Source organism: Palaemon carinicauda, chromosome 27 (genome assembly GCF_036898095.1).
Source record: "Palaemon carinicauda isolate YSFRI2023 chromosome 27, ASM3689809v2, whole genome shotgun sequence".
NCBI classification, from domain to species: domain Eukaryota; kingdom Metazoa; phylum Arthropoda; class Malacostraca; order Decapoda; family Palaemonidae; genus Palaemon; species Palaemon carinicauda.
In genome coordinates, this window is record NC_090751.1 from 27,259,990 (window position 1) to 27,284,105 (window position 24,116).

General features: G+C 46.1%; 1 protein-coding gene across 2 annotated transcripts in view; it reads left to right on the plus strand.

Annotated features, from left to right (window-relative positions):
- LOC137620628 (uncharacterized) overlaps positions 1 to 23,367 on the plus strand; it is a 39,089-nt gene extending 15,722 nt beyond the window's left edge. For both annotated transcript variants that reach the window (XM_068350927.1, XM_068350928.1), the window contains one exon: positions 20,478 to 23,367. In XM_068350927.1, the coding sequence (XP_068207028.1) occupies positions 20,478 to 21,928 (1,451 nt within the window). In that variant the 3' untranslated portion in view covers positions 21,929 to 23,367. The remainder of the gene's footprint in view (positions 1 to 20,477) is intronic.
- The last annotated feature ends 749 nt before the right edge of the window (positions 23,368 to 24,116 follow it).

Here is a 24,116-nt window from a genome sequence, read left to right on the forward strand (position 1 = left end):
ATTGTTTGGCTGTATGTGCATGCAGCACATATTTTATCAGTAACACTTACCTTGTAGTCATTATGTTAAAGTTATTGAAGCCACCGCTTGCCCGACCTCTTAAAATAGAAAAATTTCTACCCCACTCTCTCTTTCTCATCTCCCCCCTCCCCATGGAGGCCCATTAGACCTGATAAGGAGTGCCACTTGGGGAACATCAATACAGGCCTATTAATACCAAATACTTCATATAATCTACATAGGTAATACCAGGCAAACCAACATCTCCATCATCAACTTACTGTTTTAGAAATTTGTGTAATTTGGTAGTAGAAGTTGAGTGAGTTAAAAGGTGTATTTATCAAGTTTTAAAATACACGTACATCTAAATTTTCTTCTTAAAACATGAAAATAATTTATTGAATTAGTACTACAGTACAGTGCAGCTAAGGGGAAATATGTAATGAAACAGGAACTGAAACAGCAACTGAATCATTAATAAAGTGCAGTACAGTATCTGGTTAGTGCCCATTTGCAGGTCACAGGCTGTTTAGCCTGTTTGGTAGTTTGGTTGAGTGAGTTAGAGACTAAGACACAATTTCCCAATTTTATAGTAGGTTTTGATTAATCCAAAGTTTAGCTAATAAGGTTCAGATTCGTTTGTATGAAAAATGAAGAGCCTTTATGTGCAGTGTTAAATATGGTTTTCTTTAGTGCTTGTATGAAGTTACCAAGAATAAGAGGTTGTAAACTAATTTCTCACTCAGTTAGATTTGGGTGTTTTATCTAACGTTAATTAATGTAAATACAGGAGCCGGTCGGCAATCACAAGAACCATAGCTAAGCTGTTTGATTGCCAGATAACTCTTGCACGAAGAATATTGATGCGAAGGATTTGGATGGCAGTAGAAGTAATTGGTCAGGCTAATAGTGAACTGTATGAGGTTTGCAATGAGGTTGATGATCTTAAATCTCATGTTTCAGTGTTTAAGGAAAAGTTTCTTTTGTTCAACCAATCTGAGAAGGCTAAAATTCCTGCTGGTATTATTTTTAGTCTAACCTGTCTATGTTTGATCCCTAGGTTAGTTTCCCCTAATAGTTTGGCCAGCAGTTCTTATGTACCATCTGGTGAGAGTTCTGATGGTACTTGGAGCATTATTGAGTCCAATGCCTCCTCACAAGCTTTGATCTATCAGCTTTGTCCTTATCCTCTATTACAAAACCATGGCATTTTCACATTCCTGATTTGCACTTAGACAATTGTATACCGAGACAGAAGACTGGAGCAGGAGTTTGGATTCTCATATCCCTCTTTCTGCTGAATTAAATGCATATGAGCAATCTTACAGTGCCATTATTGATAATGTGGTATGTTGTATTATGCCTCTAATGCCAGGCACACAGATTTTCAGTTAGCCTTTAGCAACATCTTCAAAGGTTAACAAATGGTTGCATTATGATACACATTGCAGTGGCCCCAACCCTTCTCATGTAGGCTTAGCCAGTAGCAGTCGCCATCTGTCTAGCAAGTCAAAATGATTAGGTGTTTTAGAATTGATCACTTTCCTAACCTAACTATTTTAACAGATCAGACTACAGTAATTTTCTGGAGCCCCTAGTCAGTGTCAATAGGAGACAGTCACTAAATTCAGGTACTGTAACTCAAGCTTATTGACTAAAGTAATTTTGGCTATGTGTGAGTGTATGGCAAGCTATTGTGATGATGACAGAGGTGGTAAAAATTTTTAAAGAGATTTTGTTTCTCGGATCTAAAAGTGCCTTAATTATTAAGAAAGATAGGATTTAAAGAGATTACTATACTGTCCAGGCATTCCTCCTATTGGCTTTGGCTTCGGTGTAACAAATGGATAATCTACAGGCTCTCTAAATGTGAGAGGTTTTGCTATGAATATTTAGTTTGATTAAATTAACAAGTTATAGAGCTTTAAAAGATGACAAGGCTAAGAATGGAATCCAGTATATGAAATATAGCAGATGCATTTTGCAGTTCCTTAACTTGTAACCGTACAGTTTCTGAACAAAGCATTGAAAGGTACCCTGTATATCTTTAATTTGATTTAAATTAACAAGTTATAGTTATTACAAATTATGTCAATGCTAAGAATAGATTCTGATTTGTCTTTTGCAATTGGAATCCCAGATAAAGAAGGGTCAGGACAGCAGATGTATTGTTGTTGGGGTATTAAAGCCAACACTTGTTGTTGGCACGGGCCTTTCCCTTGGTTGGCCCGTAGAGCAGATGTATCACCCAGTTCCTTGATACTGCATCTGTACTGAGCACTCAGCTGTGAATGTTAATTTGACTAAGTATGGCACAAATTTTCTCAATCAGTCCCTTGTGGATATAACATACCAAAAGCCTGCATGTGTTTAAGGTACATTATCCTCATCAATTTACGATAGGTTTAAGTAAATTCAGCATTATGAGGGGATTCAGCATTATGAAGCTTTATTTGTGGTGGATAATGTGGGAGGGTGGGCTGTGGCACCCTAGCAGTACCAGCTGAACTCGGTTGAGTCCCTTGTTAGGCTGGAGGAACGTAGAGAGTAGAGGTCCCCTTTTTTGTTTTGTTTCTTTGTTGTCGGCTAACCCCCAAAATTGGGGGAAGTGCCTTTGTATAGGTATGTATAAGTAAATTAGCAATTTTACAGTTCTTCATTTTGTGCATGGGCAGTTTGGTAGGAATCTGTCTTTTTTGCAGAATCTGTGGTAGTGGTTTTATCTGCTCATTTTGAAAAGATGTTTCTTGGCCAAATAGATTTTAATCTTATTTTGGATATACTGTATTGAGGTGTTTGGGTAAAACGGTATTGGATGGTGCACAGTAGGCTACCAGTTTGTTTGAAAAAGCCGAGAGTAGATGCATTCTTCTCTGATTGAGGCAGTCTCAGATGCGCAAAAGCACTCTGATTATGTCTGCCATTATGAGGTCCGTTTTGGATTCTGGTCGGATCATTTTAGTGGAGTCCCCTTTTTGTTTTTGTTTCTTTGTTGATGTCGGCTACCCCCCCAAAAATTGGGGGAAGTGCCTTGGTATATGTATGTATGTACCAAATTCATTTTAAAAAACATTCAAATAAATCTTATTTAGTTTTTTAGGTTATTGTTCTCTAGGCCAGTAATAATGCTTGTGTTATTCAGATAATTTATCCCTGATGTCAAGAGCTTGTGAAGCTCATTACTATCAAAAGATGACTGAATTTGTGTTGTTCAAAGGTGGAAGCATGTCATTATCAACATCATCCTTGCTTTAATCAACTAACCTAGTCTTCCCCAACTTCTCCCTATGAACTAACTGCAAGTTTCCTTTTGTGCTTAGAGCTGTTAACTTGATCAGTAACCATTGAAACACTTTTCCATGAGTGGTACCGAGAGTGAAATGCACTCTTCACAATGAACACATTATTGCCTCTGACTTAGTACACAAAAGGAATATAGATTATGATCTCCCAGGCAATAATTACTAACAAAACCAGAAGACTTCTCTATGAGATTCCAGCCGATCAATGAAGATAACCGAAGAGACAGAGTTTCTGATATGGCAGTCCAGGGTTTTTTACCACTTACTGCTAGATGTTTCCATTCCTTTGTTTAGGGCATGTATTTATTGAAGTAAGGGAAAATGGGAAAATTAATTTTTTTTTTTATAGGCAAGTGTCAATTAAGGGATTTTGATGAAGGAAAAATCTATTTCTGGGCGAGAGACCCGTGCCGCCCAGTGAAATGCTCCTTTAACATCATTTCTAAGGTAAAAACTGCTATGAATTTATCAGAGAAAAATTTGTATAGGAATGCTAGGTTGAACCCAGCTCGCTCACCTTAATAAGGTGTCGGTATAATACTGGGGCGCTGAATAAATCACAACCAGAGGCCTCGCACCATTTAGATATCTCCTGTCAACATCCTCGAACAGCGAGGTGCCGTTCAACATCCTACTACTACTAGCAATCCCACCCCAGTGACGTCACTCCTTATAGCACCCCAGATTGGGGCCCAATCAGGAAGGGACGGGTGGGTTCACTGGGCGGCACGGGTCTCTCGCCCAGAAATAGATTTTTCCTTCGTCAAAATCCTTTTTCTGGGCTCCGACCCGTGCCGCCCAGTGAAATCGTACCAGAGAATGGGGACCCAATATGGCTAACTACCTGAAGAGGGAATAACACAAAATAACAGAGCTGATGAGTTTAATATAAAAAAAAGAGGGATGTGGAAACCCGTAAAATTAGATCAACATGTATATGACAGTGATAAATAGACATGGTAAACAATCAATAATGAAACCCGTAGGTAGAATTCAACAGATATGAATAGTGGGAATCCAGCTTGGGAATCAAAAAAGCAAAATAAAATCAGCTCGGGGATTCAAGAACAAGTGTAATGAAAACAATTCGTGAAATTGAACAATTGAATAATAAAATAGTACACCATAAGGGTGTATAGTAACAAAACAGGTAGGAACAACAGGTAAGCCAGGCAGGAGGGAAAGAGGACAGAGCAAGACGTTGTGATTAGGACTCAGTACCTTCAGGAGGAATTATATTCCCTGCAGCTACTGTGGCAAATCTAAGAGCTTCTAAAGGTTTTAGGTAGTGGCGCTTGAAAACTTTAGGGGACTTCCAACCCGTATATTTTGAGAGCTCATCAAATTTCATATGGTGGAAAAAATTAATTGAGGTAGCCACAGCTCTAATATCATGGACATGTGGGAATGATGCAGGATTAGCTTGTTTAATAAAATAAAGAATTTGTTGTCTAATTCCCTTAAGGGTAATAGTTCCTCTCTGTTCTCTAATAAATAAGGGCCCTGTGGTTGTAGTGGAAGTTCTACCTAAGTAGGCTTTCAGGGTGGTAACTGGACACAGGGATGGATCCCGAGGAAGTGGAACAATCTTCCAGGGAGACCACCTGTTTTGGGGGTCTTCATTTTTAGCCAGGAAAACTTTGTTAGGAGAGAGAAGAACCTCACCCGAAGAGAGAAACTCTATATGACCAGGGTCTCTAGATAAGGCTGACAATTCTGAGATTCTGGAGCCCGAGACGAGGCTCAAAAGAAAAAGTAACTTTCTTAACAATGCCATATAGTTACAGGATTCATTTGGGGTGTCAGAGGCTAGCTTAAGAACATCGTTCAAAAACCAGGAAACTGCGCTAGGGCGAGTTGAAGGTTTTAGTCTGGCACAAGCTCTCGGAATGGATGAGAAATATGAATCCGTTAGATCAATGTCAAAACCAATATGGAAGATCTTTTTCAAGGCTGACTTGATTGTAGTAATGGTATTGGCTGCCAGGCCAGATTTGAAGAGAGTTCTGAAGAATGTCACAGTTAGGTTCCTCGTCATTTTTTTGGGAATCTTTCAAGAACTTAGCTAATTTCTTGACAGCTGAGTCATATTGACGGAGAGTAGATTCCCTTTTGTCAGATTCCAGGAAAATAGTATTTTCAATATTAATCTTACCCGATGATCATGTAGCTGTCAACTCCGTTGCCCGACAGAAATCTAAGGTCGGGATACGCCAGCGATCGCTAAACAGGTGGGGGTGTACACAACAGCGCCATCTGTGAGCAGGTACTCAAGTACTTCTTGTCAACAAGAACTCAATTTTTCCTCTGTCGTGCCACCGGCAAGACCTTCTTGGATACGCTGTTGATTCTGGAGTTGTTTTCACGATTTTGGTGATGTATTCGCTCTAGATTTTAGCCTTCGCTATTCAGGAATCTTTATCATTAGCTTAGCAAGCTTTTTTATTTAATTTGGATTAATTGTTAACGAACTTTGCTAGATTTTGGAATTCCCCCTTGACTATTTCTACAATTCAAGATGTCTGACCAGTCTCAAGTCCCTAAGTACAGGCAGTGTAGTGTTAGGGCTTGTACTAGGCGTCTTCCGAAGGCCTCCATAGATCCTCACACCGTTTGTTCCAATTGTAGGGGTAAATCCTGTCAATTGGAAGATCGAAGTGAGGAATGTGCTGGGCTTTCGGAATTCGATTTTAACGAATTCCTTAAAAATGCACGTAGGCTAGAGAAGGATAGGATCAGGAGGAGTTCTTCTCGCTCTTTTGATTTTTCCTCTCCCCATGCCCCTCAACCTATTCCTTCCCCTGTAGTGGTGACTCCCGACCCTGCTACTAGTGCTCAGCCCTCCATGGCGGATATGATGCGTGCCATTCAGGCTCTTGGTGACAGAGTGGAGTCATTGGCTAATGACCGTAATCAGCTTTTGGCAGATGTCAAAGAGCTGAAAGCGCAAAGTGCAGTGGGAAGTGTTGTGAGTGCAAGTGAAGTGAAAAGTGTCAGTGTCAGTGTTGCGCATGAGGGTACATCTGTTCGTGCCAGTCGTCCTCCCAGTCCGGGACCTCTTGCAAGCTCCCAAGCCCAGGGGAGAAGCAATGTCGAAGGACCAAAGGGTTCGGCAGGCCTTGATCAGCGTACGGATGTACCCTCAGTGGTTGCGGACGTATCTGTCAGAGATCGTCCCATCCACAAACAGACGAATGAGCCCTATCATTCCTCGTCTGTGGAAGAAGTTTCAAGGAAGAAACGTTGGACCAAGGTCTCACGACCTCTCAAGCCTAAGGTCCCTTCCGAGCGAGTCCAACGGCCCAGGTGTAGCCACTGGGTCAGTTCGGACTCGCCGCAGTCTTCCGAAGACTGCACACCTCCCAAGAGAGGTAGAGTGGTTCCGCAGCAGGCAACTACTCCGTCTGTTGCCGCACCAACCACGGTAGATCCTAAGTGGTCCATGCTGCAGACTATGCAGTCTCAGCTTGCTTCCTTTATGCAGGAGTATCGTGCTGAGAAGGTTGACACGGCACCAGTTAACCTACAACCTGCCACGGTTGTGCGCTCAGCAGATACTGCGGCTGCCTGCTCCCACACTCCACCTGTGAGAGCTCCACCTCCGATGCGCAGTCCACCCTGCCAGACGCATGTTCATGCTGCACCCTCCGTTGACATGCGTGAGCTACCGCATCAGCAGTGGGAAGGTGCTGTAGAGCTGCCGTGTTTTGACACAATGCGGCATGCTCCGCAACCCATGCGGCATGCTCCGCATCCCATACGGCATGCTCCGCAACCCACGGCAGTCCCTCCCACGCACCAGCACTCTGCTTTTGTTGTTGCCAGCTCGCAGACTGACCAGCAGCGGCATGATGTTGGATCCGCAGCAGCTACGCATGCACCCGTGCTGCCGGATTCAGCTGTTCAGCTTTCTGCTCCACCTTTGCCACTTCCTACTCAGCTTTCGGATGATGGAGTATCGGATGACAAAGCTGCACATTTGGACGAACCGCACTCCGACTTAGAAGGACCCAAGTCTACGCCTCCCTCCTTAGACTTTCGGAAAGTCCTTGCCTTGTTCAGGGACTTGTATCCGGAACAGTTTGTGTCTGCAACCCCTCGCTCTCCTCCCTCCGAGTTTGCTCTGGGCATGCAGTCAGCAGCTCCTGCCTTCACCAAACTTGTCCTCGCACGCTCATCCAAGAGAGCTTTGAGGGTTATGGGAGAGTGGTTGCAGTCCAAGAAGCAACTGGGAAAGACTGCTTTCATCTTTCCGCCTACCAAGCTTGCTTCCAAATCTAGCGTCTGGTATGCCACGGGAGAGGAACCCGGCTTGGGAGTTCCTGCCTCTGCCCAGGGCGACTTCTCAAGTCTGGTTGACTCTCCCCGCAGGCTGGCTATGAGACGATCTAAGATTTGCTGGTCCTTTTCTGACATGGATCATCTGTTGAAGGGAGTCTTTCGTGCTTTTGAGATCTTCAACTTCCTCGATTGGTGTTTGGGAGCGTTAAGCAGAAAGACTTCCCCTTCGGATAAGGACTCTGCCATGCTTATCATGTCTAGCATGGACAAAGCCATTCGGGATGGGTCTGGTGAGCTTGCGGCTTCGTACGTGTCTGGAGTGCTTAAGAAGAGAGAACATCTTTGCTCCTTCTTGTCGTCTGGGATCACTCCTTGCCAGAAGTCGGAGTTGTTGTTTGCTCCTCTCTCCAAGTGTCTCTTTCCGGAGGAGCTGATCAAGGGGATGGCTGCCTCGTTGATCCAGAAGGATACCCATGACGTGATGGCATCTTCCGCACGTAAGGCTAAAGCTTTACCTTCCGTGCCTAGACCTTTCCGTTCTGCAGCAGTGGACACACCAGCAACTAGGTTCATCCCGCCCTTTCGTGGCAGAACCTCCAGCAGAGGAGGTACCCGTGCCGACAGTCACCGTGGCAAATCGAAGAAGGGTTCCAAGTCCGCAAAAGGCAGAATCTGACTGCCTTCCTCTCCAGACAGCAGTGGGAGCCAGGCTCAAGAACTTCTGGCAAGCTTGGGAGAGCAGAGGTGCAGACGCTCAGTCTGTGAAGTTGCTAAGGGAGGGGTACAGAATTCCGTTCTGCCGCAGTCCCCCTCTAGCAACGTCTCCCATCAACCTCTCTCCCAACTACAAGGAGAAGGACAAGAGGCTAGCGTTGCAACAAGAGGTGTCGCTCTTGCTACAAAAGGGAGCGGTAGTCATAGTCCGGGACCATCAATCCCCGGGCTTCTACAACCGTCCCTTCCTGGTAGCGAAGAAGACAGGAGGTTGGAGACCGGTGCTGGACGTCAGTGCTCTCAATGCTTTTGTCACCAAGCAGACGTTCACGATGGAGACGACGAAGTCGGTCCTAGCAGCGGTCAGGAAGGAAGACTGGATGGTCTCGTTAGACCTGAAAGACGCGTACTTTCATGTCCCCATCCATCCAGACTCCCAACCTTTCCTAAGGTTCGTCTTTGGAAAGGTCGTGTACCAGTTCCAAGCCCTGTGCTTTGGCCTAAGCACGGCACCTCTTGTGTTTACCAAACTGATGAGGAATATTGCCAAAGTCCTTCACTTGGCAGACATCAGAGCCTCCCTCTATTTGGACGACTGGCTTTTAAGAGCTCCGTCAAGTCGTCGCTGTCTGGAGAATCTCAGATGGACTATGGATCTGACCAAGGAATTGGGCCTCCTGGTCAATATAGAGAAGTCCCAACTCGTCCCATCCCAAACCATTGTCTATCTAGGTATGGAGATTCAGAGTCGAGCTTTTCGGGCTTTTCCGTCGGCCCCAAGGATCAGTCAAGCCCTAGAATGCATCCAGAGCATGCTGAGAAGGAACCGATGTTCAGTCAGGCAGTGGATGAGTCTAACAGGGACACTTTCATCGCTGGCCCAGTTCATCGAGTTAGGGAGACTCCACCTCCGCCCCCTTCAGTATCATCTAGCTGCTCACTGGAGAAAGGACATGACGCTAGAGGCGGTCTCAGTGCCTATTTCCGAAGAGATGAGGTCTACACTGACGTGGTGGAAGAACAGCATTCTTCTCAAGGAAGGTCTACCATTGGCTGTTCAGACCCCCGACCACCGTCTCTTCTCGGACGCATCGGACACGGGCTGGGGTGCGACACTGGACGGACAGGAATGCTCGGGCACGTGGAATCAGGAGCAAAGGACACTTCACATCAACTGCAAGGAGCTTTTGGCAGTTCATCTGGCCTTGATAAACTTCAAGTCCCTCCAGCTAAGCAAGGTGGTGGAGGTGAACTCCGACAACACCACAGCCTTGGCGTACATCTCCAAGCAAGGAGGGACTCATTCGAGGAAGTTGTTCGAGATCGCAAGGGACCTCCTCATTTGGTCAAAAGATCGAAAGATTTCGCTGGTAACGAGGTTCATTCAGGGCGACATGAATGTCCTGGCAGATCGCCTCAGCCGGAAGGGTCAGGTCATCCCCACAGAGTGGACCCTTCACAAGAATGTTTGCAGCAGACTATGGGCCCTGTGGGGTCAGCCCACCATAGATCTATTCGCTACCTCGATGACCAAGAGGCTCCCGATGTATTGTTCTCCGATTCCAGACCCAGCAGCAGTTCACGTGGATGCCTTTCTGCTGGATTGGTCCCATCTAGACCTGTATGCGTTCCCTCCGTTCAAGATTGTCAACAGGGTACTTCGGAAGTTCGCCTCTCACGAAGGGACACGGTTGACGTTGGTTGCTCCCCTCTGGCCCGCGAGAGAATGGTTCACCGAGGTACAGCAATGGCTAGTGGACGTTCCCAGGACTCTTCCTCTAAGAGTGGACCTTCTGCGTCAGCCACACGTAAAGAAGGTACACCCAAGCCTCCACGCTCTTCGTCTGACTGCCTTCAGACTATCGAAAGACTCTCAAGAGCTAGAGGCTTTTCGAAGGAGGCAGCCAGAGCGATTGCCAGAGCAAGGAGGACATCCACTCTCAGAGTCTACCAGTCAAAATGGGAAGTCTTCCGAAGCTGGTGCAAGGCGAATGCAGTTTCCTCAACCAGTACCTCTGTAACGCAGATAGCTGACTTCCTTTTACATCTAAGGAATGTAAGATCCCTATCAGCTCCTACGATCAAAGGTTACAGAAGCATGTTGGCAGCGGTCTTCCGCCACAGAGGCTTAGATCTTTCCACCAACAAAGATCTACAGGACCTCCTTAAGTCTTTTGAGACCTCAAAGGAGCGTCGGTTAGCCACACCAGGCTGGAACCTAGACGTGGTTTTAAGGTTCCTGATGTCAGCAAGGTTCGAACCGCTTCAATCAGCCTCTTTTAAGGATCTCACATTGAAGACTCTTTTCCTCGTTTGCTTAGCAACAGCTAAAAGAGTCAGTGAGATTCACGCCTTCAGCAGGAACATAGGTTTTACATCTGAAACGGCTACGTGTTCCTTGCAGCTCGGTTTTTTGGCTAAAAACGAGCTTCCTTCTCATCCTTGGCCCAAGTCGTTCGAGATCCCAAGCCTGTCCAACTTGGTGGGGAACGAACTAGAGAGAGTACTTTGCCCAGTAAGAGCTCTTAAGTACTATTTAAGACGTACAAAGCCATTACGAGGACAATCAGAAGCTTTATGGTGTTCTATCAAGAAACCTGCTTTACCGATGTCTAAGAACGCAGTTTCTTACTACATCAGGCTTTTGATTAAAGAGGCCCATTCTCATCTGAAGGAAGAAGACCTTGCTTTGCTGAAGGTAAGGACACATGAAGTTAGGGCTGTCACTACTTCAGTGGCCTTCAAACAGAACCGTTCTCTGCAGAGTGTTATGGATGCAACCTATTGGAGAAGCAAGTCAGTGTTCGCATCATTTTACCTCAAAGATGTCCAGTCTCTTTACGAGAACTGCTACACCCTGGGACCATTCGTAGCAGCGAGTGCAGTAGTAGGTGAGGGCTCAGCCACTACATTCCCATAATCCCATAACCTTTTTTAATCTTTCTCTTGAAATGCTTTTTATTGTTGTTTTTGGGTTGTACGGAAGGCTAAGAAGCCTTCCGCATCCTGGTTGATTTGGCGGGTGGTCAAATTCTTTCTTGAGAAGCGCCTAGATTAGAGGTTGTGATGAGGTCCTTTAGTATGGGTTGCAGCCCTTCATACTTCAGCACCTAGGAGTCGCTCAGCATCCTAAGAGGATCGCTAGGCTCAGTAAGGAAGACGTACTTAAAAAAGGCAGAGTAATGGTTCAAGTCGACTTCCTTACCAGGTACTTATTTATTTTATGTTTGTTATTTTGAATAACTGCTAAAATGAAATACGGGATACTTAGCTTCTAATGTTAACATGTATGCTGGTCTCCACCCACCACCCTGGGTGTGAATCAGCTACATGATCATTGGGTAAGATTAATATTGAAAAATGTTACTTTCCTTAGTAAAATAAATTTTTGAATATACTTACCCGATGATCATGAATTTAAGGACCCTCCCTTCCTCCCCATAGAGAACCAGTGGACCGAGGAGAAAATTGAGTTCTTGTTGACAAGAAGTACTTGAGTACCTGCTCACAGATGGCGCTGTTGTGTACACCCCCACCTGTATAGCGATCGCTGGCGTATCCCGACCTTAGATTTCTGTCGGGCAACGGAGTTGACAGCTACATGATCATCGGGTAAGTATATTCAAAAATTTATTTTACTAAGGAAAATAACATTTCAAAGGATCGATGTTTGCACCCCGTTGGGCTGCGAACTTCATGAAGTCCATAAAGTTAGGGCATTCAGAATCCTTGAGGAAGCGAACACATTGCGAGTTTGCACTGTCTTTGTTAACACCGGATTGAGAATCCGCCGGGGGCGGAGCCCAGTTCTAGCAACAAGGGGAACCAATTGCTCTTGGGCCAGTTGGGGGCTACGAGAGCCACTTGACCTTTGAAGGATCTTGAGTTTGTGCAGAACTTTCAGCAGGAGATTCTCCGGAGGAAACAGATAAATCGTCTTCCAGGTATTCCAATCAAGAATCATAGAGTCTGTGGCATAAGCCTGAGGGTCCAGGTTGGGGGCTACGTAACAATCTATTTTGCTATTGGATTTCGTCGCAAACAGATCCACCTGGAGACCCGGGACTAGAGATATCATCCACTGGAAAGATCGATTGTCTAGTGACCATTCCGACTCTAGCGGAGTCGTCCAGGAAAGTAAGTCTGCTAGATGGACTGCTGACAGGTACCACTTGTGCATCGCCGCCATGGAGAAAAACTTCAACATGATGTGGTTTATTTGGGCTGATCTGGAGTCTTCTCCGTTGAGGCAGTGTACTATGACTGCACTGTCGAGAACCAGTCTGATATGGAGATTCCTGGCTGGATTGAGACGTTTTAAAGTGAGGAAGACTGCCATGGCCTCTAGGACGTTGACGTGAATTTGTTGGAAGACCGGTGACCATAACCCTTGGACTTTCTTGTGTTGTAAAGGAACCGACTTGGAAAGATTCTTGATCTTCGTCCAAGTCTGCAGACTTTTTCTCAGGGTTGGGGAAAGGCGAGCACGTCTGTCTCGGCATATTGCGGTTGCTCTGGAGCGCCACACACTGTTTATGTCCTTGAGTTTAGACCTCAGGACGATGTCTGTCACGGAGGCGAACTGTAAGGAACCTAGGATCCACTCTCGGCTCCTTCGGAAGGTCAATTTTTCCTTGAGAAATTGTTTTGTATTCCTCGCTATCACCTTCCTTTTGGCTTTGGGGAAGCACAGCGTATGGGAGAACAGGTCCCCTTGTAGTCCCAGCCATTGAAACTTGGTCTGTGGCGGCGGGATTTCTCGAGGTTGACTTGGAATCCCAGTTGCCGAAGGAAGGTGAGGACTTTGTTCGTTGCTACGCGGGAAATCTGGGTATTTCACTGGGCGGCACGGGTCGGAGCCCAGAAAAACAGTTTGTTCCAACACGAATACTTACCTCGAACTACTTTCTTAGGAGTTACCTGTAATCTCCTCTCTACCGACCAGAGTTTTGTGTAGGATACCCTAAAACCCGTTTTCTATGGAGGGCTCTCTCGGGCGTAAGAGAACGTGCCCCGAGGGTAGCTTTTGCGCTAGGTCGAGGTACGCCTGGGTCGTGAGCGTCAGTAAGTTCTCTGGTCGCGATGTGTCACCACGTCGCTCTCGTTCTCTCTCGACCCTTTGTGTGCGCCGCGTGTGTCCCTCGTGTTTACCGCGTGGTAACTTGTGCTTATCCCTTGTGTTCCTGTGTGTTCACTTCCCTTCCTTATGCTTCCCCAGTGTATTCCTTTAATTCCCTGCGTTCCTGTGTCTTGTGTTTGTGCGTTATGGAGCAGATCCGCTGTTGTCCTGGGCCTAGAGCCGGAAAATCGTGTGGAGCCTTCCTCTCCAAACCTCAAGTGGACCCTCACTCCCTTTGCTCTTCCTGTAGGGGCAAAGTTTGTTCGTCTTCGGATACGTGCCTCGAGTGTGTTGGTTGGAGTGATATTCAGTGGGTGCGTTACGGCACGAAGAAGAAGCAATCGTCGAAGCGTTCACCCAGGAAAGCTAGTGTTTCTTCGCCGCTACCGTCGCCCAGTGAATGGTCCAACGGGGCTTCTCTCTTGCCTTCCCCTACCCAGAGTAGGGGACGAGGTAGGTCCATCATGGGGAAGGAACCGAGCGTTCTTCCCCAGGAGTCTGGTGAATGTGAAGTGGGGGTTGCGGCGCCTTCTCGGGCTAGAAGGAGCCCGGTAGTGCTGTGTCAGGGAGCTCTGGAGACTCGGCCCTTGTGCTTGGGGGGCACGTTTCCTCCGATGACCCCTTGTGGTGTAGCAACGTTGTTTCTGTGTCTTCGCCCCCTTCGTGGGCCTGTGTTTCAGGTTCTTCGGCAGGCGGCGACAACTAGGGTAAGTTAGGTTCCGCAGGGAGTGATGCCTTCAGATGGAAGCTTCCTAAAACACCAGGTAGGTACCCTATGCGGATGGAAGAGGGCCTGGATTCCTGGTTCCCTAGTGTTGGGCGCCAACCCTCGTTTCCAACCCCTCTCACGGAAGTTCCTGAAGAATTCCTGCAACCCTCTACCTCGAGTACACAACGAATAACGAGCGCGAAGACCCCCGCGGTCCCCGCTCCCGCCCGCCGTACGGTAGGTACAGTGACGTCGGGCTCCTCAGAGGAGTCTTTCTCGTCGGGAGAAGAAGCCAGGAGGAAACATCGGCGTCGGAGGGAGCGGTCCAGGAGCAGGCGTTCCCGCTCAAGATCACGTTCCAGGTACAGCAGGAGGCGCTCCCGTTCTCCACGAAACACAGGAGGAGTAGGTCACCCGATGGCGATTGGGTTTTCGTACCCCGTAAGTCGGAGATACAGTGTTCCCCGGACCGGCGGTCCAGGGATTTCTCGCCAAGGAGACCATCCTCCAAGCATGGTTATGACCCTCGCAGGGAGAAACGCGAGAAGGCCTCTGCAGGCAGGCGTAAGACCGCGAAGCCTCCGGTTCACCCCGCCCAGTTGGGGGAACCGCGCTTCCTTACGGGCAGCCTGGCCGAACTAGCCCAGCTGGTGCGGCCCTCGGACCTTAAGGAACGGTTCCCGCTGTTGGGTCAGCCCACGGGATCCGTGTCCTCGTCCCCCAGGGAACATGATCAGACACTAGTCCTCGCTTGTTCGGCGATGCCTGTCCTAACCCCCGCCCCTGGTGCGGAGACCTTCGCCGGGGAGGACCATTACCTCTGCAGGGGAGTGCCTATTGTGCCAGGACCAAGGCGCCCGGTGGGAGTGCCCGGTGACCCGGCTGCCCGGGCTGAAGCCGAAGCTTCGGCCGACGGAAGAGAGGGTTCCCCGAGGGAGGACTCGGCCTATAGAAGAGTGATTGGCCTAATCAGGAGGCATCACAAGATTGAAGAACCGGCAGCTACCGACGAGGACTATTGGAGGTCCAGCCTTATCCGGCTGATGCAGGCCCCTGCCCAGCCAAAAACCTCCCTGGCTCTTCCTGTAGCCCGGGATCTCGTCCTGGGACAGGAGCACGTGGATAGAGTGGTGGCAGGTAATGCCGAAGCCCCCAAGACTCAGAGCTCTTCTAAGTTGCTCCAGGGACTCAAGACGCAGAGCAAGGTCTATGTACCAGAAGGACGACGGCCGGGAGCCTGCAAAGTAGAACCTTCTCTTGACATTCTGGGGCAGGGCGTTTCGGAGGACAGAGCCTCTTCAGCCCCAGTCTGTTTTTCTCCATCGGAGGCTGCGATGATGGAGGAAATGTCTAGGGACCTGGTACACGTCTCCTCTTGGCTAGACTGGTGAGCTTCCACCTTAGTAGGGGTGCAAGCTACCTTTGACCCTATAGACCCGGAACAGCAAAGCCTCCTGAGGGAACTTATCACCTCCGGGGGCAAGACTCTTAAGTTCCTGACTTACCAGTCCCTCGCCCTGACAGCGAATTGGGTGCTTCGCAAGAGAGACACCATCCTGGCGAAGGTGTCTCGAAAGGTCCCAGACAGAGAGGCGCGGGCCATGAGGAGCCTTCCTTTGTGGGGTGACTCCTTGTTCCCCTTAAAGGACTTGGAAACGATCATGGAGAAAGTGTCTAAAAGGAAAGAATTAAACACGCCCATGCCTACGCCGGTAAGGAGACCGCCCTACAAGAGGTCAGTCTCAGACAGTGCCGCGACGTCTCAGGCCTCTTCTAGTATGACGAAGCGAGAAGCTCCTTCTTCCTCTTGGGCCTCAGCGCCTCAGCCCCCCCATAGAGGAGCCCCAGCAGCTTCAGCCTCCTTTAGGACAGGTTATTCTGCCTCCAGGAGAGGCCGTTCAGGCCGCTCCTCCAGGAGGAGATAGAGTGGGAGGCCCCCTATCCCTGCCCAAGCCTCAGGTTGGGGGATGCCTCAGACTATATTGGCAAGCATGGAAAGCTCACGGAGCAGAGCCCTGGACAGTGTCCGTACTGAAGGAGGGCTACAGGTTACTGTTCTTAGCAGAACCCCCCCCTCTAATTCCGGCCATCCGGTCGGAGTGGCTGGTTCCCAAGGATCCGTTGAAGAGGGCCGCCCTTCAAGAGGAGGTGTTCTCCATGTTAGAGAAGGGTGCCATGGAGGAGATCCTACACCCAGGTCCAGGTTTCTACAGTTGTCTGTTCCTGGTGGAAAAAGCAACAGGGGGGTGGAGGCCGGTTATAGATCTGTCGGCTCTCAACAAATTCATAAGGAAGACAGACTTCAAAATGGACACTCCAAAGTCAGTCCTGCTGTCCTTGAGGGAGAAAGATTACATGATGACCATAGACCTCAAGGACGCTTACTTCCAAATTCCGGTCCACCCCTCGAGTCGGAAGTTTCTCCGGGTGAAATGGGGTACCCAGATCCTGCAATTCAAGACCCTTTGCTTCGGATTGTCAACAGCGCCCCAGGTATTCACGAGAGTCTTCACGACAGTCTCAGTGTGGGCTCACGAACGAGGCATTCGCCTCATCCGGTACCTGGACGACTGGTTGCCTCTTTCCTCCTCGAAGGACCTCTTGAAGGAGCAAGGGATGAAACTTCTCCAGTTTTGCAAGGATCTGGGTATCGTGATCAACCCGGAAAAATCGAACCTATCCCCCTCCACCAGAATGACCTATTTGGGGATGATACTAGATACCCTTCTGGGAAAAGCATTTCCTTCGGAAGACAGAATAAGCAATCTGATGGAGATCCTTCGTCCGTTCCTATCAGGGCAACCCAGGAGAGCGAAGGACTGGCAAAGACTAATAGGGCATCTGGTGTCGTTGGAAAAACTGGTTCCCCAGGGGAGAATCAGGCTCAGAGCCATCCAATGGAACCTGAAGAACCTCTGGTGCCAACTGGACTCGCAACAAGAACTAGTCCCAGTCCTACCAAACACAATGCCCTCCCTGGAATGGTGGCATTGCCGATCGAACTCGCTCAAGGGGATGCCCTTCGCGAACGACCCTCCCGAGTTACTTCTGTTCACAGACGCCTCCAACCAGGGATGGGGAGCCCATCTCCTCGACGAGACAGCGAGAGGAACCTGGATGGACGGGGAAAAGAACCTACACATCAATGTCCTAGAGTTGAAGGCAGTCCAGAAAGCTTGCCTACATTTCGTAGATCTACTAAGGGGAAACACTGTGGCGTTGATGTGCGACAACGCCACAGTGGTAGCGTACATAAAGAAACAAGGAGGTTTGAAGTCAAGGGAATTGTGCGATCTCGCCCTAGAGATTCTAGATTGGGCAGAAACGAACCAGGTTGTGTTATTAGCAAGGTTCATCCCCGGGAAAAAGAACGTGCTGGCCGACGGTCTCAGCAGGATGGGTCAAATAGTAGGGACAGAATAGTCCCTCCTTCCAGAAGTAGCCAAGCTCATCATCCAACTTTGGGGTTCCCCGGTGATGGACCTCTTTGCAACCAAACTGAACGCGCAACTTCCCGTGTATTGTTCTCCTGTCCCAGACCCGAAGGCAGCCTTGGAGGATGCCTTTCAGCACAGGTGGGACAACCTAGACGTGTACGCTTTTCCCCCCTTCACGTTGATAAGGCAAGTACTCAACAGAGTAAGGACTGCCCGGAACTTAAGGATGACTTTGGTAGCGCCCTGGTGGCCGGAGAGAGAGTGGTTCGCAGACCTAAAAGACCTGGCGAGTCAACCTCCGTGGCTACTCCCCGACAGGTCAGATCTTCTACAACAACCGCATTTTCTCAGATTTCACGACAACCCACAGTCTCTACGTCTTCACGCCTGGAGACTATCGAGCGACTCCTGAAGAAGGAGGGGTATTCATCAGCTACTGCTAAGAGGATGTCGCTATACCTGAGAAGGTCGTCGGCAGCGGTCTACCAAGCTAAGTGGGCCTCCTTCACGAAGTGGTGAGCTTCGAGGCACATTAAACCCCTCAAAGCCTCGGTCCCAGACATAGCGGATTTTCTGGTATATCTCAGGGACAAAATAGGAATGTCAATCCCAGCCATAAAAGGAGTACGGGCCGCCTTGGGTCAAGTCTTCCTCCTGAAGGGCATCGACCTGGGTTCCTCTAGGCACATCTCGATGCTTGTCAGGAGCTTCGAGCAGTCCTGCCCCCCACAAGCAGTTAGGGTACCTCAGTGGGACTTAGCTAGGGTCTTGAAGATGTTAAGTGGCCCCCCCTTCGAACCAATGAAAGATATCGTAGACAGGGATCTCACTCTCAAGACAGTCTTTTTGCTAGCCTTGGCTTCCGCTAAAAGAGTAGGGGAGATCCATGGGCTGTCTTATGACGTCTCTCATTCGAGGGGGTGGAAGGAAATATCTTTTAAGTTCGTTCCCTCTTTTGTGGCGAAGACCCAGAATCCAGTTGTCTGGGATCCTAAATTCGAAGGTTTCTCTCTGCCAGCCATCCCTTGGACGGGGAATGCTGAGGATTTGAAATTATGCCCGGTCCGTGCCATTAGAAAATACCTTGAAAGGACAGCTCATCTCCGGCCAGGCATCAAGAGCCTTTTCGTCTCCACGGGTGTTACTAAGAAACAGGTATCCAAGAACACCATTTCCTTCTGGTTGAGACAAGTTATTGCCAGGGCCTACAGGGAAGAAGCTCTGGCCTTGCCAGGCGTCCCAAAATCCCATGACATCAGGGGTCTGAGTACGTCCTTAGCCTTTGAGAAAAACATGGCAGTGGGTCAGATCCTTCGGGCAGGTACCTGGTCTAACCAGTCAACCTTTACTGCCCATTACCTTAAGGACTACTCGAGGAAGTCCTTAGACGGGTTCTCCATTGGAACAGTCATCTCCGTTCTCCAAGTGGTTTAACGGTAAAAGCCCCAGGCTCAATCGTGGATAGCAAACCGGGAGACACAGGTTCGTTCCCTTTCACCCTATTCCGCGTTTTTCCCTATCCTTATCGGAGATAACCCTCTTGTAACCATTGGATTACACGTTCTCCACAACTACGTTACTGGATTCAACATCAGAAGAAGTTTTTCAAAGGGTGAGTACTTAGACACTAACGTGAGCTCTTTGTGTAGTTACCCTATCGTCCGTTTTCCTAGTATGTTTCGTTTATACCTAGGCCTCTTGGCTTCCGCTTACTGGGTCTGAAGGTCAGAAAGGCACTCCCGCCTCCTAAAGTGTAAGTCTCCTAAGAAAGTAGTTCGAGGTAAGTATTCGTGTTGGAACAAACAAAAAATTTTAAGTAATTTTTATTTTTCCTAACATACTTACCGAGAACTACTTTCGGGTAATGGCCCTCCCTTCCTTCCCCGAGTCCCTCTCTACCCTTGCGAGTATTGTGCAACATCCGAAGAACTTACTGACGCTCACGACCCAGGCGGACCTCGAACTAGCGCAAAAGCTACCCTCAGGGCAAGTTCTCTTGAACCCGAGATAGCGCTCCATAGAAAACGGGTTTTAGGGTATCCTACACAAAACTCTGGTCGGTAACTCCTAAGAAAGTAGTTCTCGGTAAGTATGTTAGGAAAAATTAAAATTACTGAAAATTTTTGATTTTTGGAGAAGAACTAGTATGAACATCAGATAAGTATAGAAATGAGAAATGTAATGATTAAAATTCATTTTTTCTCTATGGTTGGTATACACTTTTCTCTCATGTTGTTTGTGAAAACTACATTATGGTTTGGTAGGAAATTTTGTTACATTACTAACTGAAAAAGCTTTATCCTTATGGAAGCTAAAGGGAAGAAAGAACTGAATATTCCCTAATTAAGTCAAACATGGAATGTTAATAATGTTGATAAGGTGCGATGTATCAAGTTGGTTTGAACATCTGATTTTAAAATTGGGATTAATTTTGTCCCATCACATACCCATCTCCAAAAGAGTGTGGTAGTCAGCATGGTGATTACAAAATAAGGGCCTTTTAATTAAATTTTATAAAAAAAAACACTGTGTAGCAATACTTACCTTATTATCAATTTCCCTTCTTCCTCTCCATATTTAGTGATGTCAAGAGCTTATTTTTTAATATGAACAGGTGTACAATGACTCGGAATATGTGGAGTTCTTGGTATTAATAGCCCTATGGTGATATTCCCTCCATGGTACCACCTGTTGGGTTTACTAGGCATCACAGGGGAGGGGGGATGGGTCAGGAGATTGGGGTAGAAATTTTTCTGGTTTTTGTTAAAGGACAGGAAGCCTGTGGCGTCGATGAATTTAGCATGATGACTGCAAGGTAAGTATGGTACTGTATATAGGTAGTAAAGTTTTTAATTAAAACTCAATTTTTGCAGCGTTTAATTTCTTTTATATTTTATTCACACTTTCTATTTCAGGAGTAGAGGTGGTTTTGGGTGTAGATGCAACCAAACTTCACATTGATGAAACCTTAAAAAGTCGAAAGTTCACCTGCGTAGTCTTCAACTTCCCTCATGTTGGGGGGAAAATGAAGATCCACTTGAATCGAACCTTGTTAGAGGAGTTTTTTGCAAGTGCCATTTGCATGCTTACTGATCACGGTAATATCATTGTATCACTCTGTGCTGGGCAAGGAGGAGTACCCATAGATTCAGAGACTAGGAGGTGGGACGATACTTGGCAGTTGGTTCTCATGGCCTCACGTGCTGATCTCATTCTAAAAAGGGTTTTTAAATTTGATGCCTCGCGCTATAATGGATATTCGGCCACAGGTTACCGGTCTTTGGAAAAGGGTTTTGATCTTTCCAAAGCCATTACGTATGTGTTTGAAAGAGGCCCAAGGGAAATAGATCCTTTACATTGTGATCCCTTGCGTACAGAAAGTGCAATACTTTATGATGGACATTGTATGAATATTCCATATTTTATATATGCTCAAATACAAAGGAATATTTGTTCTGATTTATCCACAGTTCCTGGCCAGCTTTGTTCTCTGATCCAGAAACATTTATCTAGAAATGTGATATTGCAATTTAAGGATTACATTTTAATGGATGAAAACACAGAATTTAGAAATATATTGCATCACTATAGTGGATATTTATTATCTATAAGCAGTAAAGTTGTATCTGTATATCCTGTATATATTTTGAAAAAGTCACCATTCTCAATAGACGCTTTCTTACTGATTATGTATAACAAGAAAAATCTTGATTTTGGAACCATTTGCATGGGAAATATTGAATTAGAAATACAAAACCTCAGTAAATCTTTTTCTCCCTACAGCAAAACCCTGACTTGGAAAGATATTATGTATGATTCTTCTTCTGTATCTGTTTCTGATTCTAGTGTCTCAGAAACCTCACACACAGATTATCTGGGAGACTTAGCCATGTATGCTGTAGATCTGAACCAGCTAGTAAAATTTTGTTTTGACATTGATATAGATGAATTTTGGGCATTTGGGCAGCACATTACTACTGAATCCCATTGCTTCACTTATTCACCATTCAGCCTTTTTCCTCTGGAATATGTCTATGACCTTAGCTTTTGGCAATATAAGGAAGAATCAAGAAAATACCACCCACCTAAAGGAGATTCTGAGCTGCCACCAACAGGGGAGAAAGAGGGCAAGGTTACACTTGATCTGAATTTGGTTGGCACTATCATAGTTAATGTTGCGAAAGACTTGCTGTTAGATTATAAGCTATTGAGCTCGGATGTTCATCCAGTAAAGAGAAGAATGAGCTTCACTTACAGAATTAGATACAGAAGTTTCTTTCAGTCTTTGTCCGACTGCAGAGCAAAGCAGATCCATACAAATATTGGACTAATATTGGAGGAAAGATTGGGAGTGGAGATCCGGTGAAACTGGCTCCTGTAAGTGAAATGCGGCTACCATGCATCTTGGGGAATAATTATGTAAAGCTTTGGTACTGGTCAGCTATATCAGTTGCTTGCAAAGAAATGGAACTTATACAAAAGTTTGGAATCCAGTCCTTCAGGTTGATCCTGCAAGATTTGAGATTTGGCCTTGTACTGTAATAAGGTTAGACTACAATACTGTTATAACAATCAGAACCTATGAGGCTGTAATTTGGCAGCCCTGAGCTTGTGCCTATTATCTTACAACTACCCTCATCTGATAGATTTCACCAGTGCTTATCCCTTCGTGGCTTTCAATGGAAAATAGTCTCGGCAAGAAAGAATAAACCACATGGGACAACACTCCAACAAGAATTACTCTATTCCTCCTGCCCTTTCCCCACAACTCTCAGTGACAACATCAATCATGACTAGCAATTCTGATGCCTGATTTATGTAAAAAAGCAATCCATCTTTCATCTCAACAAGAGTTTGAACTGCAGGAATCAAGATCATTATATCACTTGGTATCTTCTTTAATAATAGTAAAAATATATAGTATTTTTTTATTTGCCACTGGTCTTTTCAGAACCAAGGCTCTAAGTGCTCTAGTGACTATGATGAATTTAAAAAAGTACAATTGATTTAGTGGTCTTAGAAAATTTTAAAATCATGTCAGAATTATGTGGAATATTGTGACTGTTTGTATGGCAACAGAGAGGCTGCTTCACTGAACAGACTTCAATTGTTAAATTTGGTAGCCTTCATAGATGATCTGTCAGACCCCAGATAATCCAGAGCTGTCGTCCATTAGGAGAGCTGGGTCATGTAAGTAGCTACTGTATTTTTACATATACAAGACATAAATTTCAACAATGAATAATTGTTTTTATCTTTATGAAAGTCAAAGATAATAAGGACTTATTATTATGTTTAGTATTGCAATCAAGTTTATATTTTCAGTTTCATATCTATTTTGCAATACTGTACTTTATTCAAATACAGTACTGTAGTTTATTTATTTTTTTAAAGGAAATTTTGTTCAAGTTTTTCATTAAGAAATTTTTCCATTTTAGAACATGTTGAAGAAGAATTTTAGTAAATTGTTGTAACTTGGGATGTTACACTATGCAACACTGTAAGAAAATTATTTGAAGAGAAAATAAACATTAATAGAGGGTAGGAAATCTTTGTATAATTTCAGATACAGTATTTTTAAGAATCATATATAAGATTCATTCTTCAATATTGTTACAACTGTAAAGTGTACAGTATTCTGAGTACTCCACAGATTATACTTATAAGAGTCAGTGTGAACTTTTCATGAGTACAGCATAGGATCAGCCTAATACTCTGCATGTTTGACCTCTGATTGGGTGCAGTCATATACCTCTCTTCGACCTGAAATTCAACAATATTGAGATGCAGAATTATGCAAACTTGATATTCTCAGGCATAAGGTAGGATTTTCCTGACACTGCAGCCAGTTACCCATGGGCCTTTGGGTCCCAAAGGAGCACAGAGAAAAAGAGTACACTCAATGTCTTCCAGACGCTTATCCAGATCTTTACTGCCAAATCTTCCGTTGGAAAAGTTGACTGGAACTCGTGGAGCGACTTTTTTCCCCTTCTTTGACTCCATTCAAGATACAGAAAGTACTGTACGGACTGCCATCTGGAAGAAAATTTCTCTGTGAAATTTAAGGATACTTGCATCTAGATACCCATCTTTTGGTCCAACAGGAAGTACCTCCTCTTTGTCATCAGGGCTTTAGTTATCAGTTCAAACCAGTTACTTTGAACTCTACATCTCCCGAGTGTTTACGAGAATCGCCCCTTGGGTCTCGACGATCGTCTTGCCCGTCTCACTCCAGGAAGCAATGCTCCAAGTCCTAGGCAGTTGACTTTCCTTGGACCACGATCAGGGAATTGTGTTCAATCAGTAAGTACCATCTCATAACCAAGTAGAAGGTAAAGGACCAGTGTATGCTGTTAACACATGGAACAATCATATCAGCAAATGTAGGTAGGTAATGTAGCCACTCTTATATGACCAGGAACTTCAATGTCTTCCAAATCTTCTCTTATCTTTGAAGAACTTGTGCTACTCTAGCTCCTCCACCAACAATTGCTCCAGGATTGTTGGAATTATCTCTGGTCGGTAGCCAGGAATTTCCCTACCTCTTGGTTTCA